The following is a 20782-nucleotide window of genomic DNA, read 5'->3' as shown; positions in this document are numbered from 1 at the left end:
TCCCTTGATATTCCTGCTTAATATAATGTAGGCATAAGCAAAAGCATATGATGAACCTACCTGGGTTGGTTTGCCAATCTCCAGCTCTGCGGCTAGGGCTGTGATCTCCACTCTGGTTGGAGCCTCTGTAGAACAGTTAATAACATTAACAAGCTGTAGGCATCTCAGAAAGCACTCACTATCACTCTGGCTAACCATCATAATATCACACATCACATTATTGACCTGCACCTCAAAGGCCCATTCCATAGCATGCATTAGTATGGCTGCAATATTGCCCTTATGTACCCACTGTGGATAAGGAGTTTGACAGGGTATTCTGAGATGTCAGCCCCAGCCACCACCATGCAGGTGAAAATCTTCTCATCCTTCAGTGATGCTGCAGCAATCAGTAGGCTGGAGTTTTCGGCCATGCTGACACGGTCTTTGTACTGGTTGGTGGCTATGACAGAGGCATCCTGGTCTTTCAGCTGGGTCAGCAGGTCCCCATTGTCCTGGAAATATAAAACAGTTTGGGTATTAAAAAACTAGCTAACGGAGCTGTACTACTGTAGGACTTGGTATAGAAACCATTGAACATATCATTCACCCACTAATGGTGAAGGAGCTAAATAGACTTAGTTTATGACTTATTAATAGATATTTTAGAATATCTAATCATTATTTTTACACTGTTGCTGCTCTGGAAGTTTGAAAGCTTGAAGAGGACGTGTATACATATATACTGAACAAAAATATAAATGCAACATGCAACAATTTCAAAGATTTTACTGAGTTACAGTTCATAAGGAAATCAGTCAATTTAAATAAATTCATTAGGCCCTAATCTATGGATTTCACATGACTGGGAATACAGATATGCATCTGTTGGTCACAGATACCTTAAATAAAAGGTAGGGGTGTGGATCAGAAAACCATCTGGTGTGACCACCATTTGCCTCATGCAGCACGACACATCTCCTTCATATAGAGTTAATCAGGATATTGATTGTGGCCTGTGGAATGTTGTCCCACTCCTCATCAATGGTTGTGCAAAGTTGCTGGATATTGGCGGGAACTGGAACATGCTGTCTGTCGTACACGTCGATTCAGAGCATGCCAAACATGCTCAATGGGTGACATGTCTAGTGAGTATGCAGGCCATGGAAAAACTGACATTTTCAGCTTCCAGGAATTGTGTACAGATCCTTGCGACATCATGCTGAAACATGAGGTGATGGCGGCAGATGAATGGCACGACAATGGGCCTCAGGATCTCGTCACGGAATCTTTGTGCATTCAAATTGCAATTGATAAAATGCAATTGTGTTTGCTGTCCATAGCTTATGCCTGCCCATACCATAACCCCACCGCCACCATGGGGCACTCTGTTCACAACGTTGACATCAGCAAACCGCTCGCCCACACAACGCCATTACACGTGGTCTGCAGATGTGAGGCCAGTTGGACGCGCTGTCAAATTCTCTAAAACGACGTTGGAGGCGGCTTAACATTAAATTCTCTGGAAAAAAGCTCTGGTGGACATTCCTGCAGTCAGCATGCCAATTGCACGGTCCCACAAAACATGAGACATCTGTGGCATTGTGTTGTGTGACAAAACTGCACATTTTGGAGTGGATTTTTATTGTCCCCAGCACAAGATGCACCTGTGTAATGATCATGCGGTTTAACTTCTTTGTGGTAGGGGGCGGTATTTTCACGTCCGGATGAAAAGCGTGCCCAGAGTAAACTGCCTGCTAATCAGGCCCAGATGCTAGGATATGCATATTATTAGTAGATTTGGATAGAAAACACTGAAGTTTCTAAAACTGTTTGAATGATGTCTGTGAGTAAAGCAAAACTCATATGGCAAGCAAAAACCTGAGAATAAATCCAACCAGGAAGTGGGAAATCTGAGGTTTGTAGGTTTTCAAGTCTTAGCCTATCCAATATACAGTGTATGTGGGGTCATAATGCACTTCCCAAGGCTTCCACTAGATGTCAACAGTCTTTAGAACCTTGTTTCAGGCTTCTACTGGGAAGTGGGAGAGAATGAGAGCTGATTGAGTCATGGGTCTGCCAGAAAGCCATGTGCTCAGTCAGGCGGGAGCCCGTGAGCGTTAGCTCCGTTCCCTTTAATTTCTAAAGACAAAGGAATTCTCCGGTTGAAACATTATTGAAGATTTATGATAAAAACATCCTAAAGATTGATTATATACATCGTTTGACATGTTTCTACGAACTGTAATATAACTTTCTTTACTTTGTCTGGACCTAGTGCCTGTGCATTTGGATTACTGTACTAAATGCGCAAACAAAAAGGAGGTATTTGAACATAAATGATGGACTTTATCGAACAAAACTAACATTTATTGTGGAACTGGGATTCCTGGGAGTGCATTCTGATTAAGATCATCAAAGGTAAGTGAATAATTATAATGCTAATTCTGACTTTTGTTGACTCCATAACATGGCGGGTATCTGTATTGCTTGTTTTGGTCTCTGAGCGCTGTACTCAGATTATTCCATGGTGTGCTATTTCCATAAAGCTTTTTTGAAATCTGACACAGCGGTTGCATTAAGGAGAAGTATATCTTTAATTCCATGTATAACAGTTGTATTTTCATCAACATTTATGATGAGTATTTCTGTAAATTGATGTAGCTCTCTGCACTTTCACCGGATGTTTTGTCACCGGATGTTTTAGAGGCAAAACATAACAAAGCGCCAACGTAAACAGAGATTTTTGGATATAAATATGAACTTTATTGAACAAAACATACATGTATTGTGTAACATTACGTCCTATGAGTGCCATCTGATGAAGATCATCAAAGGTTAGTGATTCATTTGATTTATATTTCTGCTTTTTGTGATTCCTCTCTTTGGCTGGAAAAATGGCTGTGTTTTTTGTGTCTAGGTGCAGACCTAACATAATCGCATTGTATGCTTTTGTCGTAAAGCCTTTTTGAAATCGGACACTGTGGTGGGATTAACAACAAGTTTATCTTTAAAATGGTGTATAATACATGTATGTTTGAGGAATTTTAATTATGAGATCTCTGTTGTTTGAATTTGGCGCCCTGCACTTTCACTGAATGTTGGTCAGGTGGGATGTTAGCGTCCCACGTACCCTAGAGAGGTTAATAAGTTTATTGATATGCCACGCCTGTCAGGTGGATGGATTGTGTATCAAGAATGGTCCACCACCCAAAGGATATCCAGCCAACCTGATACGGCTGTGGGAAGCATTGGAGTAAACAATCCCTGTGGGATACCTTGCAGTGTCCATGCCCTGATGAATTGAGGCCGGTCTGAGGGCAAGAGGGGGAAACTCAATATTAGGAAGGTGTTCCTAATGTTTTGTATACTCAGTGTATATCAACAACTTACGTATTTCCATTTTGTTATGAACAGGTCCTTTGGTTTGGGGGCTCCATTGTTGCATGGCACCTCAACGGTCTCTCCATACAGGCCGATAACAGTATCCATAGCGCTCACTGAGAGAGAGATATAAAAACACATGGTCATTTACTCAGTCAGGAAAAGGAATTTACTGGTCATTTACTCAGTCAGGAAAATATATTTTTATATATATATTTTAAACCTTTACCCCTTTTTCGTGGTATCCAATTGGCAGTTACAGTCTTGTCTCATCGCTGCAACTCCCGTATGACTCGGGAGAGGCAAAGGTCGAGAGCAGTGCGTCCTCCGAAACACAACCCAGCCAAGCCGCACTGCTCCCGACCTTCACCACTCCCGAGTCCGTATGGGAGTTGCAGCGATGAGACAAGACTGTAACTGCCAATTGGATACCACGAAAAAGAGGTAAAAGTAAAAAAAGATATACAAGAATTATTCTTGACACAATGCCCGCTTAACACCATACACCTGGCAACCATGTCAGCATGCATTGCACCCAGCCTGCCACAGGAGTTGCTAGTGCACGATTGGACAAGAACATCCCTGCCGGCCAAACCCTCCCCTAACCCAGACGACGCTGGGCCAATTGTGTACCGACCCATGGGTCTCCCGGTCACGGCAGGCTGCGACAGAGCCTGGACTCGAACCAGGATCTCTAATGGCACAGCTAGCATAGAGATGCAATGCTTTTGACCACTGCGCCACTCAGGAGGCCTCGTCTGTGGGAAAATCTAATTATATTTAACACAGCCCGAGATCTATTGACTTTCAAATGAAATCAGGTCTTACTGACTGTTGTGGGGAATGTCAACTCATCTTCATAAATATCTATCAGGTTGTTAATTGACAGGTGTCAGTCTACCTTGTAGCACATTAACGAAATGCACAAGTGTAGCCAACATTTGAAATTACTTATTTACAGCCACTTTACTTCACATCCTTTCCCACCCCCAATCTGTACAATATGTTGCTGTGTAGACAAAGTCCAGCATGAGAGAGTGAGAAAACAGGGGCAAAGTTCAGCATGAGAGAGAGAGAGACTGATGGAAGGGATTGTCACACAGGCATAGAGAGGGGAAAAAAAGAGGTCCTCATTGTCATGATGTGTCCCTTTCTGGGTGTAGATCGTAGCTTCCCCCTCTCTCATTCTCTCCTACACCCAGGTTCTGTTATCTCAGGTCGTAAATTCCTGGCGGAGACTCTCTTCCCCTTTTCATGCAGAGAGAGAGACCACAGAGTGAACAAAGGATTTCACGTGGCCAAACTCCTAAATCCCCAAAATGGGAAAATGAAACTATATGTCCACTTGTGAGAATGTGGGAAGGGTCAGTGGACACTTAAGGGACAGTTATGTTGAATGTGTTTCATTTGGTGACCTCACGAAGGACAGGAAACACACATAATATATCTCTGAATGTGTACATTTCTCAATTACGGTGTTTGCATCTAATTCTTGTATGAAACTATTTGTGAAATGATATAATGTGATGTTAAACCTTTTATGTGAGAGAATTGTATTCCCTTTAAAGTTTAACTAAGTGGCCCGTCCCCGTGAGCACAGACATGATCTGGCGTCATGGAACCACCTTTTCTATTGTTACGAAAAAAAAACCTCCTGAGGAAATACTCTTCAGACTAAGCAAACCCACAGTGTGAGCTGTGATTGCGAATAGTTAAGACCATGCAGTGTAAGCTGAGGTGGCACAGGTTTGTGACCCAAAACTAAAAAACTATACCACGTGGAACATTGGCTACACATCTGGAAATGGTTCAACTCTGAGACTATTGATCCCTACAGAATAAGAGCAAATCTTAGATACTAATTACTAGTCTGCAGCTAGAAATTATGTAAACCTGGGACGAGAATACCGACAACCGCTGAAACACCTATTCTATGAGAACATTTCTGAAAGGTACTCTGAAGTAACCATTCTAACCATGAAATACTTTGATCTTCAGGGAAACAGAAAGAGAGAGACTCGGATGAATTCTCCAGCAGACGGACCGGATTCCAATAGAGAAGACAACAATGACATACACCGTGAATATGTACTTGCAATTATCCTTGAATGAGCGGCCGTTCATGTAAGAATGACTAGCATTTCAATGTCGATAATTATAGACTATGTAATGAATCCATTTTGTCTTTCCAGCACTTTCTCAGTCCACACCCACTTCCCTTTGTCCACTAAGCCATCATATTGGCTTATCCCACTAGGGAATCTGTTAGTAACCAATATCTACTGTTTGTTTGATTATGCATTTCTGTGATTATTTAGTTAGTTAGTAAAATAAATGATTAAGCCAATTGGTGTATGGATGATTTATAGTAAAGGCGGGGTTTGTGCAGATAACCAACAATTTACGACTTTCAATTGAGTGACGTGAGGTAAAGAATAATTCAGAAATAGAAGACTAATTGATCAGATATTAAAATATCTGAAGAGTTATATTTGGAAAATTATAACTTTGTAATCTGATCTTCTGTGGTGCCCCGACTTCCTAGTTAATTCAATTTACATGATTAGTTTAAAGACACAACATCATCATATCACCATCAACAGCACTCACATTTCAGCCTTTTCAGAGTTCAGGTCGGGGTTAGGGGGTGGTTAGGAAAGGAAATGACATAGCAGAGCCATATAACTAATAAAACACCTAGACTGGAGGCTAAAGAACGGCAATTAACAAACTGTATCTGCTAGATTTACTGGTAAAAAGCCTTAACCCCATACGTAAACAATAAACAAAGTACTCAACTGTCCTGAGCAATTTTACATTAAATGAATCACCTCCATTGCAGCATCAGGGGATCTCCCCAACAAAAGCAGCAGAGTATGCTATCTCTACAGACAATACTGTCACGCCCTGACCTTAGTTATCTTTGTTTTCTTTATTATTTGGTTAGGTCAGGGTGTGACATGGGTGGTTTGTTTAGTTTTTGTATTGTCTAGGGTTTTTTGTATGTCTAGGGGTTTTTCTAGTCTAGGTGTTTATATGTCTATGGTTGCCTAGATTGGTTCTCAATCAGAGGCAGCTGTTTATCGTTGTCTCTGATCGGGAACAATATTTAGGTAGCCATATGCCTTGGTTATTTTGTGGGTTGTTATTCCATGTTTAGTTGCCTGTCCTGCACTAGCCATATTGCTTCACGGTTTGTTTAGTTCTGTTCAGTGTTCTCTCTTTTATTAAAGCGTTATGTTCGCTTACCACACTGCGCCTTGGTCTCCTCTTTATGACGACCATGACAGCTACACTGCATGCAGAAGTGCTGTCTTTTTCCAAGTCGGTCCATTAGACTATGTTCACTAAAATTCACAAATGACTAAATGCTATAGAGACCTGATTATTCACTGTTACACATTTTCCATGACTATTATTATAATCTACATTAAAAAGTAAGCATTATTGACACTGGAAGGCTGCTGTGTCTGATCCAATGTAGACCTACCATCTCCTGCCCTTGTGCCCTTCATCAAGGCACTTAACCTCTCCACAAAGTAGAACTGCACTGTTAGTCACATGTTGTCAAAATATGGTCAACCCTCCATCTGGAGAGCTCCTGGGTGTGCAGGCTTGGCTATTGATCCAGCCCAAGTCTGCTGATCATGGTCCTGTTGAGCAGCTGATGTTTAGGCTACAATGTAGTTATACCAGGGCTTGAACAAACGTCTGCATACCCAGTAGCTATCCTGGAGGATGGTTCCCACCCTTGATATAAAATATTGCAACATTATGACTTTCTAAAATTATTCCCTCGTTCAACGAATCAGGGATCAAATGGATAAAGTAGGCTACTTCAAAGCAATGTATCTAACTAGACATTTGTGTTATAAGATTCAAATATTCATGTTTTGGGAGAGATTGTTGGTCAATTAGGCTATTCTTCGGCTCTTTCTCAATTAATCTTTCCTCGACTCCTTTCCTCATCCCCTTCTAAAAACCCATTGGAGAAGAAGGTGAGAGGGGAGGGACAATACATTGGCAATACAATAAAGGTGAGGAGATAGGATGTGAGTAATCAAGGAAAGACAAAGTAAGAAAGCCCTAGAAGCCATCGTGTGGTGATTTCACCTGCCCAGACCTAAAGTATGGTTTTCTTAGCTCAACCAAGATCATAGTTTTGGTATGATAATGGATGCTGCTTTGTGGGTATGAAATGCTGTTGTGTACAGGAGTTGCATCCTAGGTCAGCCATTCACGGATTGTTACACCCACACCAATGATTAAGGACAAATCTGTGCAGTATCATCAGACAAAATGAGAGTGAGTGACAAACAAATAAAACAGACAAACAGGGAATGTTCAATAACCAAAAAATACACAATGCTTAAATTCTTAAGGTATAGAGGTCAGCATTTTCACTTTTGGATAAATAGCGTGCCCAATTTCAACTTCCTGCTACTCGTGTCAAGAATATAAGACATGCATATTATTAGTATATTTGGATAGAAAACACTGAGGTTTCTAAAACTGTTTGAACCATGTCTGTGAGTATAACAGAACTTATGTAGCAGGCAAAACCCAGAGGACTAACAGTTCAGATTTTTTCTTTTTTGAGGTCTCTGTCTGTTCAGTGAGATCTCATTGGGAAACGATATTTCTTAGGCACTTGTTTTCAGTTCCTACCGCTTCCACTGGATGTCGCCAGTCTTTGAAATTTGGTTGAGTTTATTCCTTTGTGCAATAAAGAAGTACAGCCATCTAGGAAATGGGTAACACTGTTGAGAGTTGCGCAAGACTTGAAAAGTATAGTTAGTTTCCTCTCGTCCTCTATTGAAAACAGATAGACCCGTCTTCAATTTGATCGATTATTAACGTTTAAAAATACCTAAAGTTGTATTACAAAAGTAGTTTGAAATGTTTTGGCAAAGTTTACAGGCAACTTTTGAGTGCCAACAAAAGAAGCTCGTCAAAGGTAAGGCATGTTTTATATTTTATTTCTGCGTTTTGTGTAGCGCCTGCAGGGTTGAAATATGTTACTCTCTTTGTTTACTGTTGTGCTATCATCAGATAATAGCTTCTTATGCTTTCGCCGAAAAGCCTTTTTAAAATCTGACATGTTGGCTGGATTCACAACGAGTGTAGCTTTAATTTAGTATCTTACATGTGTGATTTAATGAAAGTTAGATTTTTATATCATTTTATTTGAATTTGCCGTGCTGCATTTTCTCTGGCTTTGGCCAGGTGGGACGCAAGCGTCCCCTATACCATAAGAAGTTAATTAAACACTTTATTTCATATCATACAAAGAACACCTATGTAAATGGTTAGTTGTCACGCCTTCCTCCGAGGTCGGTCCCTCTCCTTGTTCAGGCGATGTTCGGCGGTCGACGTCACCGGTCTTCTAGCCATCGCCGATTCACCTTTCATTTTCCATTTGTTTTGTCTTGTCTTCCCACACACCTGGTTTCAATTACATCATTACATGTTGTGTATGTAATTCCTTGTCCGGAATTGGTTATTGTAATGCTTGTGCACATTATGCTGGTGTGTGACGGGTTTTACCCATTGATTATTGTACTGTTAACGGTGGTTTTATTTATTAAACTGCGCCGTTGTAAATCAGTTTTGCTCTTCCGCGCCTGACTTCTCTGCCGCCAGTACGCACACCTTACAGAATTCCGGACCACACTTATGGAGTCAGCAGGAGCAGGTACCCCGGGTATAGGGGTGGAGGAGTGCGTCCGGGAGCACGCAGCAATGCTCCACCATCTTGGCACCGCCATGGACCGCATTGTCCAGACAATGTACCGCTGGGAGAGACAGCGCAGCACCTCCCAGCACCTCCACCAGCACAGCCAAGGTCTCCACTACACGCCCCTCCTTCTCCTGGTCCCAGTGGGATTCGTCTCTCCCTTCCCCAGGAATACGATGGGACGGCTGCGAACTGCCAGGGGTTCCTCTTGCAGCTGGAGTTATACCTGGCAACCGTCCACCCGGCTCCTTCGGGCCATGAGAGGGTGTCCGCCCTCGTCTCGTGCCTCACCGGGAAAGCCCTGGAGTGGGCCAACGCCGTGTGGAGAGAGTTGGACCAGTTTGAGGAGTTCACCTCTGAACACCTCTTCCATCTGAAGCAGGGGACGAGGAGCGCCTAGGAGTTCGCCCTGGAGTTTCGGACCCTGGCTACCGGCGCGGGATGGAACGACAGGGCCCAGATCGACATTTATCGCTGCAGTCTGCGTGAGGTCGTCCATCAGGAGTTGGCCTGCAGAGACACCACCCTCACGTTCGACCAGCTGGTGGACCTGTCCATCCGGCTGGATAACTTGCTGGCTACCCGCGGACGTTCAGATCGGGGTCTGTTGGTTCCATACCCCCGCACCCCTTCTCCGATACCCATGGAGCTGGGAGGGGCGGTGCGCAGGGAGACCGGAGGGGGTTCCAGCACGTGCACCATCTGTGGCCGCAGAGGTCACACTGCCGGTCTGTGCCGGGTTGGTTCCTCTGGGTAACGAGGCAGCAGGCAGGGCGCTCTGGCGTCACCCCAGGTGAGCCGGCACCATTCTCACCCAGACCCTCTGTTGCACATGTTTGTGTATGTCACTTTTCCTCGCATTCCCAGCATAAGGCGCTCATCGATTGAGGCGATTGAGGGAATTTTATAGATAGCTCGTTCGCCCATAGTTTAGAGATCCCCATTGTTCACGTGGCTGTTCACTTGGCTGTGCCCTTCCCCGTTCACGCCTTCGATAGTCGATCATTAGGGTCAGGGTTGATCAGGGAGGCCACCGCTCCTCTGGGCATGGTGACGCAGGGGGGTCACAAGGAGAGAATTAGTCTCTTCGTTATTGACTCTCCTGCATTTCCCGTGGTGCTAGGCCTACCCTGGTTAGCTTGTCATGATCCCACTGTTTCTTGGCCACAGAGGGCTCTCACGGAGTGGTTGTGAGAGTGCTCGAGGAGGTGTTTAGGGGTTTTCGTTGGTGCTACTACGGTTGAAAGTCCAGACCAGGTCTCCACCGTGCGCATTCCCCCTGAATATGCAGATTTGGCTCTCGCCTTCTCCAAAAAGAAGGCGTCTCAATTATCACCCCATCGACGGGGCGATTGCGCCGAAAAATCTCATGGTAGATGCTGCACTTCCCAGGAGTCACGTGTATCCCCTCTCCACAGGCAGAGACAGAGGCTATGGAAACATATGTCTCCAAATCCCTGCGTAGGGGTACATTCGGTCATCCACTTCACCCGTTTCCTCAAGTTTCTTTTTTGTGAAGAAGAAGGAGGGAGGTCTGCGCCCGTGTATTGACTATCGGGGTCTGAAACAGATCACTGTGAGGTATAGTTACCGCTCATAGCCACAGTGAATGAGTCCATGCACAGGGCGCGCTTCTTCACCAAACTAGATCTCAGGAGAGCTTACAACCTGGTGCGTATCCGGGAGGGAGACGAATGGAAGAAGGCTTTCAGTACCACCTCAGGGCACTATCAGTACCTCGTCATGCCGTACGGGTTGATGAATGCGCCATCAGTCTTCCAGGCCTTTGTAGACGAGATTTTCAGGGACCTGCACCGGCAGGGTGTAGTGGTGTATATTGATGACATTCGGATATAGTCCGCTACACGAGCCGAGCATGTGTCCCTGGTGCACTGGGTGCTTGGTCGCCTGTTGGAGCATGACCTGTACGTCAAGGCTGAGAAGTGCCAGTTCTTCCAGCAGTCCGTCTCCTTCCTAGGGTATCGCATTTCCACCTCGGGTGGAGATGGAGAGTGAACGCATTTCAGCCGTGCGTAATTGGCCGACTCCCACCACGGTAAAGGAGGTGCAGCGGTTCTTAGGGTTTGCCAACTACTACCGGAGGTTTATCCAGGGTTTGGTCAGGTAGCGGCTCCCATTACCTCACTGCTGAAGGGGGGCCCGGTGCGTTTGCAGTGGTCGGCTGAGGCGGACAGAGCTATTCGTCACCTGATGGCTCTGTTTACCTCGGCTCCCGTGCTGGCCCATCCAGATCCCTCTTTGCCGTTCATAGTGGAGGTGGACGCGTCCAAGGCTGGGATAGGAGCTGTGCTCTCTCAGCGCTCGGGTATGCCACCAAAACTCAGCCAATGTGCTTTCTTCTCGAAGAAGCTCATTCCAGTGGAGCGAAACTATGATGTGGGGGACCGGGAGCAGTTGGCTGTCATCAAGGCTTTGAAGGCGTGGAGACATTGACTTGAGGGGGCTAAACACCCTTTCCTCATCTGGACTGACCACCGCAATCTGGAGTACATCCGGGCAGCGAGGAGATTGAAACCTCCTCAGGCAAGGTGGACCATGTTTTTCACCCGTTTTGTGTTTATCGTTTCCTACAGACCAGGCTCCCAGAACGTGAAGGCAGACACATTGTCCCGGCTGTACGACACAGAGGAGCAGGCCATAGATCCAACTCCCATAATCCCCGCCTCCTGCCTGGTGGCGCCGGTAGTGTGGGAGCTGGACGCGGACATTGAACAGGCGTTACGTGCAGAGCCCGCTCCCATCCAGTGTTCCGCTGGGCGTCTGTACGTCCCGTCTGCTGTTCGTGACCGGTTGATCCATTGGGTCCACATGTCACCCTCGTCTGGTCATCCTGGGATCGGTCGGACAGTGCGCTGTTTGAGTGGGAGGTAATGGTGGCCTACCTTGGCTAAGGACGTGAGGGTTTATGTTTTCTCCTGCTCGGTGTGCGCCCAGTGTCTGGCTCCTAGGCACCTGTCCAGAGGGAAGCTACACCCCTTACCCATTCCACAATGGCCTTGGTCGCACCTGTCGGTGGATTTTCTAACCGATCTCCACCCCTCACAGGGTAACACAGCGATCCTGGTCGTTGTGGATCGGTTCTCGAAGTCCTGTCGTCTCCTCCCTCTGCCCGGTCTCCCTACGGCCCTACAGACTGTGGAGGCCTTGTTTACGCACGTCTTCCGGCACTACGGGGTGCCTGAGGATATAGTGTTTGATCGAAGTCCCCAATTCACGTCTAGGGTCTGGAAGGCATTCATGGAACATCTAGGGTCTCGATCAGCCTTACTTCAGGGTTTCACCCCGAGAGAAGTGGGCAGGTGGAGAGAGTAAACCAGGATGTGGGCAGGTTTCTGCGGTCCTATTGCCAGGACAGGCCGGGGGAGTGGGCGGTGTTCACGCCCTGGGCTGAGATTGCACCTCTCTCCCTTCCAGTGCATACTGGGGTACCAGCCGGTTCTGGCGCCTTGACATCAGAGTCAGACCGAGACTCCTGCAGTGGACGACTGGTTCAGGTGCGTGGAGGAGACATGGGAAGCTGTCCGTGTTCACCTTCAGCGGGCCGTGCTGGGCCAAAAAGAGAACGCAGACCGCCACTGAAGTGAGGCCCCGGTGTTCACACCGGGGGACCGGGTCTGGCTCTCAACCCAAAACCTGCCCCTCCGCCTGCCCTGCCGGAAGCTGGGTCCGCGGTTTGTGGGGCCATTTAAAGTCCTGAGGAGAGTGAACAGGGTTTGTTATAGGTTACAGCTTCCCCCCGATTACCGTATTAACCCCTCGTTCCATGTATCTCTCCTCAGGCCGGTGGTGGCTGGCCCGCTCCAGGAGTCTGAGATGCGGGAGTTTCCTCCGCCCCCTCTGGACATCGAGGGGGCCCCAGCGTACTCCGTTCGCTCCATACTGGATTCGAGGCGTCGGGTGAGGGGCCTTCAGTACCTCGTGGAGTGCGAGGGGTACGGTCCGGAGGAAAGGTGCTGGGTTCCGGTCGAGGACGTGTTGGACCCTTTAATGCTGCAGGAGTTCCACCATATTCGTCCGGATCGCCCTGCGCCTCGCCCTCCAGGTCGTCCCCGAGGCCGGTGTCGACACGACTTCCTCCGAGGTCGGTCCCTCTCCTTGTTCAGACGACGTTCGGCGGTCGACGTCACCGGTCGTCTAGCCATCGTCGATCCACCTTTCATTTTCCATTTGTTTTGTCTTGTCTTCCCACACACCTGGTTTAAATTACATCATTACATGGTGTGTATTTAACCCTCTGTTCCCCCCATGTCGTTGTCCGGAATTGTTTATTGTAATGCTTGTGCACGTTATGCTGGTGTGTGACGGGTTTTACCCATTGATTATTGTACTGTTAACAGTGGTTTTATTTATTAAACTGCGCCTTGGTAAATCCGTTTTGCTCTCATGCACCTGACTTCTCTGCCGCCAGTACGCTACCCTTACATTAGTGGCTTTTGACATTCATCTTACTACCAAGCAAGAGATGATTGAATAGTTAAATGAATAGTGTCTAATATAAATAATAAGCAGAATGTCAGGGCTGGGATGGAACAGAAACCTGCACACCCAGTAGCTAGATATCTAGGAGCAAGATTGGCCATGCATGTTACAGGCCTATGCATTGTTACTTTTAACAGTATTTTTGTAGTCCTACAATCAATTCTAACAGTAAACCAGTAGCATATATAACCCATAGGAGATATACCCTTCAGTCTCTCTAGGACTTGGAACTTTTTTAGGGACCTTCATCCACAGAAAGCTTTCACAGGTCTCTGTATCTGAGGTTAGGAAACATATAAATAAGACCAGGACATGTTTCACTATTTTTAATCAAATACTTATTTTCCACCATAATTTGCAAATAAATTCATTAGAAATCCTACAATGTGATTTTCTGGATTTTCTTTCTTCTCATTTTGTCTGTCATAGTTGAAGTGTACATATGATGAAAATTACAGGCCTCTCTCATCTTTTTAAGTGGGAGAACTTGCACAATTGGTGGCTGACTAAATACTTTTTTGCCCCACTGTAACATTTTATATTTAGTTGAAATTGTCTATTTATATTGTCATAGCTCTCTATTTGGGACTGAACACTTGTTCATTAGCTAGCTAGATATCTTAGCTACTAGCTAGGTAGTTAACTTGACGTTTTTAGCAGATCAAGCTAACCTTTGTGTCATTAAATAAACTAATATTGGATGTCTGTATATCCTTTTATATGTATCTAGCTACCTGATATTACCTAGAATAGAGGGTTAGAACTTGATTGAACTAGAATAGAGGAATAGAACTTGATTAAAAAAATACCCCTTCTGTTACACATCAAACTGAACACAGTAATAGAACCTGGTATACCTGCAAATACTGGACAGTGACAAAAGGAGTTACAAGGATTTACAAAAGAACACAACATTATTCAATATAAATGTTTAACCAAAAGTCTGAAATCCAAGTTCTAAACCTTACACCCCCAAGAACACAAAACCATACAGTATAATCTCGAACACAGCAGTTGTCAAGTGATCCTATTTCCATTGGATATTAGCTACTCCTTGTATTTCATATTCAAATGGTTATTTTTGAATAGTCAAATAAAGCTGTGTTCACCCTCTTGGAGAACTTAAAATGATTTTGGATGGAAAAAAGACTGTCCAGAGTGCAATGGACCACAATGGGAACGAATCGCAATGTGCTAAATTACACAATTGCAGAGGATAAAGCTCCTGCTGCCTGTTAAGATAAGGTTATCCTCAGCAACAGGAGCAGGTGACCATCAACATGACACAATGGTAACCATAAACTGAATAATCAGCCATTTAAATTACTAGCCTTAACACCCCACTCTGTTTTTAATTACAAATGATGTGTGCACTCCATTTAAAGTTTAGTATCAAAAATAGTCTAATAAAAAGCATAAGCTGGCGCACACCAAAAAGTATTTAGTGTAGAGGTGCTGACTAACAGTGAATAAACTGTAAGCTACAGTGCCGTACAAAAGTATTCACCCCCTTGGCGTTTTTCCTATTTTGTTTCATTACAACCTGTAATTGAAATGAATTTTAATTTTAATTTAATGTAATGGACATACACAAGATAGTATAAAATGGTGAAGTGAAATTTAAAAGATAACTTAAAAATACATTTAAACTGAAAAGTGGTACGTGCATATGTATTCACCCCCTTTGCTATGAAGCCCCTAGATATGGAAATAAGATCTGGTGCAACCAATTATCTTCAGAAGTCACATAATTAGTTAAATCAAGTCCACCTGTGTGCAATCTAAGTGTCACATGATCTCAGTATATATATACCTGTTCTGAAAGGCCCCAGAGTCTGCAACGCCACTAAGCAAGGGGCACCACCAAGCAAGCGGCACTATGAAGACCCAATAAGCTCTCCAAACAGGTCAGGGACAAAGTTGTGGAGAAGTACAGATCAGGGTTGGGTTATAAAAAATATTTGAAACTTTGAACATCCAATGGAGCACCATTAAATCCATTATTAAAAAATGGAAAGAATATGGCACCAAAACAAACCTGCGAAGAGAGGGCCGCCCACCAAAACTCACGGACCAGGCAAGGAGGGCATTAATCAGAAAGGCAACAAAGAGACCAAAGATAACCCTGAAGGAGCTGCAAAGTTCCACAGCGGAGATTGGAGTATCTGTCCATAAGACCACTTTAAGTCGTACACTCCACAGAGCTGGGCTTTACAGAAGAGTGGGCAGAAAAAAGCCATTGCTTAAAGAAATAAATAAGCAAACACGTTTGGTGTTCGCCAAAAGGCATGTGGGAGACTCCCTAAACATATGGAAGAAGGTACTCTGGTCAGATGAGACTGAAATGTAGCTTTTTGTCCATCAAGGAACACGCTATGTCTGGCACAAACCCAACACCTCTCATCACCCCGAGAACACCATCACAACAGTGAAGCATGGTGATGGAAGCATCATACTATGGGGATGTTTTTCATCGGCAGGGACTGGGAAACTGGTCAGAATTTAAGGAATGATGGATGGTGTTAAATACCGGGGAATTCTTGTGGAAAACCTGTTTCAGTCTTCCAGAGATTTGAGCCTGGGATTAAGGTTCACCTTCCAGCAGGACAATGACCCTAAGCATACTGATAAAGCACCACTCTAATTGTTTAAGGGGAAACATTTAAATGTGTTGGAATGGCCTCGTCAAAGCCCAGACCTCAATCAATTAAGAATGTGTGGTATGACTTAAAGATTGCTGTACACCAGCAGAACCCATTCAACTTGAAGGAGTTGGAGCAGTTTTGCCTTGAAGAACGGGCAAAAATCCCAGTGGCTAGATGTGCCAAGCTTATAGAGACATACCCCAAGAGATGTGCAGCTGTAATTGCTGCAAAAGGTGGCTCTACAAAGTATTGCCTTTGGGGGGTGAATAGTTATGCATGCTCAAATTTTCAGTTTTTTTGTCTTATTTCTTGTTTGTTTCACGAGAAAAAATATTTGGCATCTTCAAAGTGGTAGGCATGTTGTGTAAATCAAATGTTACAAACCCCCCAAAAATCAATTTTAATTCCAGGTTGTAAGGGGTAAAAATGCCAAGGGGTGAATACTTTCGCAAGCCACAGTATAAAAACAAAGAACATTCGTAGTAGAACGGTGTGTATAACTACGAAATAAGTCAAATAAGGATTATCACCTCAGGCCTAAGAACAGCCCTTAGTAGGGAGTTATCACACGATCGTCGCCAGGTTCGAGGGCCTTATTGCTTTTATAAAATGCTTGCCAACATCTTAATACAAATATTATACATTTTTTCATAAAACAATTCTGAAGTTGTGTCACGCCCTGACCTTAGAGATGGGCCTCTCTATTTGGTTAGGTCAGGGTGTGACTAGGGTGTGCATTCTAGTTTTTTCATTTCTAGGTTGGCCTAGTATGGTTCTCAATCAGAGGCAGCTGTCATTCGTTGTCTCTGATTGGGGATCATATTTAGGCAGCCTTTTCCCACCTGTTGTTTGTGGGATCTTGATTTGGTATTGTTGCCTTTGAGCCCTACAAAGCTGGATGTTTTGTTACTCTTTATTTGTTTGTTGCTGGTTCACATTAATAAATATAATGAACGCCTTCCACGCTGCACCTTGGTCCAATCCTTCCAACAACTACCAACAAGTTGCTAGTTATTTTCTCATGTTTTGACCCAGTCGTTAATTCTTATAATTCTATTAATTTGACATAGCTATGCTAAACAAATCATTGCCACCTAGAGTACCTTCTGAGTACCTTCTGAAAGTATGCATTCCCCTATACTTAATCCACATGTAGCTGTGTTACAGCCTTAATTCAAAATGGATTAATTATAAACATTTTCTCAACCATCTGTACACAACACTCCATAATGACAAAGTGAAAACATGTTTTTAGATATTTTTGCAAATGTATTGAAAATGAAAATGGTAAGCAACTCCAGTGTAGATTTGCCCTTGTGTTTTAGGTTCTTGTCCTGCTGAAAGGTGAATTAATCTCCCAGTGTCTGGTGAAAAGCAGAAAGAATCATTACGTTTCTTTTTTATCCTGAAAAACTCCCCAGTCCTTAACGATTACAAGCATATGTATAACATGATGCTGCCACTACTATGCTTGAACTTAAAATATGGAGTGTGCTACTCAGTAATGTGTTCTATTGGATTTGCCCCAAACATAACACTTTGTATTCAGGACAGTATTACTTTAGTGCCTTGTTGCAAACAGAATGCATGTTTTGGAATATTTGTATTCTGTACAGGCTTCCTTCTTTTCACTCTGTCAATTAGGTTATTATTGTGGAGTAACTACGATGTTGTTGATCCAACCTCAGTTTTCTCCTATCACGGCAATTCAACTCTGTAACTGTTTTAAAGTCACCATTGGCCTCATGGTGACATCCCTGAGAAGTTTCCTTCCTCTCTGGCAACTGAATTAGGAAGGACACATGCATCTTTGTAGAGGTGTATTGATACACCATCCAACGTGTAAATAATAACTTCACCATGCTCAAAGGTATATTCAATGTCTGTTTTTACCTATTTACCAAGAGGTGCAGTTTTTACCAATATTTACCAATTAAGCACAGACAAAATCCTAGAGGAAAACCTGTTTCAGTCTGCTTTTCACCAGATAGTTGCAAGGCACTTGTCATGTTCTGACCATCGTTCGTGTGTGTTTTCCTTGTTTTAGTGTTGGTCAGGACGTGAGCTGGGTGGGCATTCTATGTTGTGTGTCTGGTTTGTCTATTTCTATGTTTGGCCTGATATGGTTCTCAATCAGAGGCAGGTGTTAGTCATTGTCTCTGATTGGGAACCATATTTAGGTAGCCGGTTTTGTGTTGGGTTTTGTGGGTGATTGTTCCTGTCTTTGTGTTTGTGGCACCAGATAGGACTGTTTTGGTTTTTTCATGTTTCTTGTTTTGGAGATTGTTGTACTTTCATCTCTATTAAAGATGTACAAAACTAACCACGCTGCATTTTGGTCTGCCTCTCTTTCCCCAGAAGAAAACCATTACAGCACTGGAAAACCTCCCTGGTCTTTGTGGTTGAACCTGTGTTTAAAATTCACTGCTCAACTGAGGGACCTTACAGATAATTGTATGTGTGGGGTACAGAGATGAGGTAGTCATTCAAAAATCATGTTAAACACTATTACTGCACACAGAGTGAGTCCATGCAACTTTTTACATGACTTGTTAAGCAAATTCGTACTCATTAACTTATTTAGGCTTGCCATAACGAAGGGGTTGAATTCTTACTGACTCAAGACATTTTAGCTATTCATTTTTAATTAATAAGTAACAATTTTGAAAAACATAATTTCACTTTGGAATAATGGGGTAGTCTGTGTAGGCAGTGAAAAAAAAATCTATTTAATCCATTTTAAATTCAAGCTGCAACACAACAAAATGTGGAAAAAATCAAGGGGTGTGAATACTTTCTGACGGCACTCGTGCTAGACGCACTGTGCTGGTTAATTTATTAATGGAATTCTGAGAGTTTACGGTTTCCATGGTGAATTATTAGTTTCATGTTCATTCTTGGGCTAGCTACCCTACTGGTCCAGGAGAGATCGCATTTGTAAAATGATACATTGCTGCACAGTTAGGTTTATACAACCCCCAATTGTTGCAAACCAAATAGTAGCATGAACTAATAATGTTTAGACACCATTTTTCCGAGGGAGATCAAGTTTATGAACTTCCTACCTGGGCTGCGGGACAGTGGAATTATGACATTAACACGTCATGTTATTTTTCAGGAGTTAAATAGTGAAATATATTTAAAATTTCAGGTCTATAATGAGTATAACAAGGTTGGTTATGTTTCCACTTGCCTCTGCAAAAATATGTATTCGATGTTTATGTATTCCCATTGGTTTGCTGAATTTACATATTAATAAGGTGTTATACCATTGGTCATGCTTGCAGATGGGGGGGGGAGATTGTGAACAGCAATTCTTCCCAGTCTGATATTGACATGCAAGTAGTAGGTCACCTTCTGAAATAGTATTTACAATGTGTACGTACGAGTTCACTTGGCGACAGACATTGAGATATATATACAGTGCCTTCAGAAAGTATTCAGACCCCCTTTTTCTCTCAACAAGCCTCATGAGGAATGCTTTTCAACAGTCATAGTTTTGATGTCTTCACTATAATTTTACAATGTAGAAAATAGTAAAAATGTGTCTCCAAACTTTTGGCTGGTACTGTATGTGTGTGTGTGTGTGTGTGTTATTAATTACATGTTGGATATATATATATATTGATATATATGTATGTATGTTTATATATATATGTATGTTTACGGTACCCGGTTAGATATTGGGGGCTTCCAGTGATGTGCCTTTGTATGTATGTTATTTCTACTTAATATAATGTTTACATACCCTACATTACTCATCTCATATGTATATGTATATACTGTACTCTATCATCTACTGCATCTTTATGTAATACATGTATCACTAGTCACTTTAAACTATGCCACTTTGTTTACATACCCTACATTACTCATCTCATATGTATATACTGTACTCGATACCATCTACTGCATCTTGCCTATGCCTATGTACCATCACTCATTCATATATCTTTATGTACATATTTTTTATCCCTTTACACTTGTGTGTATAAGGTAGTAGTTTTGGAATTGTTAGGTTAGATTACTCATTGGTTATTACTGCATTGTCGGAACTAGAAGCACAAGCATTTCGCTACACTTGCATTAACATCTGCTAACCATGTGTATGTGACAAATACATTTGATTTGATTTTGATTTGATGTTCTAAATGTAATGGTCGCATTAGCTCCTTGCTAATTCAGTTATTTCCATGCTAACAGACAAGTTGAAGTATTCATTTGTAGACAAACTGGAATTAAGGCCAGACTAAGTCAGTGGCACAAAATATATTCTTCAAATGTTGATATTTGGTTGCATTGACATCCAAACAAAATTCTATATGGGGAACACAATTCCCTTTTTATGCACTTTTCTCTCTACGCGTATACTGACCATGAACTTAAGCATGAGAATAGCATGCCATTCACCCGCTATTCCTTTGGGGTGGAGATCTAATAAATTAAGGTGTGACGGAGGTGTGTCTACAGATATGCCTTATCCTGACCTTGACTTAATCCCCTCATAATTCCACCACCTTTACGTGCAGGGAAACCA

At 43.3% G+C, this 20782-nt stretch overlaps 1 protein-coding gene across 4 annotated transcripts in view; it reads right to left on the bottom strand.

The window, feature by feature from the left end:
* The window catches only part of LOC109905747 (CD166 antigen homolog), a 67440-nt gene that overhangs the window by 11293 nt on the left and 35365 nt on the right, over positions 1 to 20782 (bottom strand). For all 4 annotated transcript variants that reach the window (XM_031790938.1, XM_020503310.2, XM_031790939.1 and 1 more), the window contains exons 2-4: positions 3373 to 3479; positions 293 to 494; positions 61 to 125 (exon numbers count right to left, since the gene is read on the bottom strand). In XM_031790938.1, coding sequence (XP_031646798.1) covers positions 61 to 125; positions 293 to 494; positions 3373 to 3479 — 374 coding nt within the window. The remainder of the gene's footprint in view (positions 1 to 60; positions 126 to 292; positions 495 to 3372; positions 3480 to 20782) is intronic.

Source organism: Oncorhynchus kisutch, linkage group LG15 (genome assembly GCF_002021735.2).
Source record: "Oncorhynchus kisutch isolate 150728-3 linkage group LG15, Okis_V2, whole genome shotgun sequence".
NCBI classification, from domain to species: Eukaryota; Metazoa; Chordata; class Actinopteri; order Salmoniformes; family Salmonidae; genus Oncorhynchus; species Oncorhynchus kisutch.
Note: the sequence above shows the minus strand (reverse complement) of the source record. Positions and strands in the feature narration are given on the sequence as shown.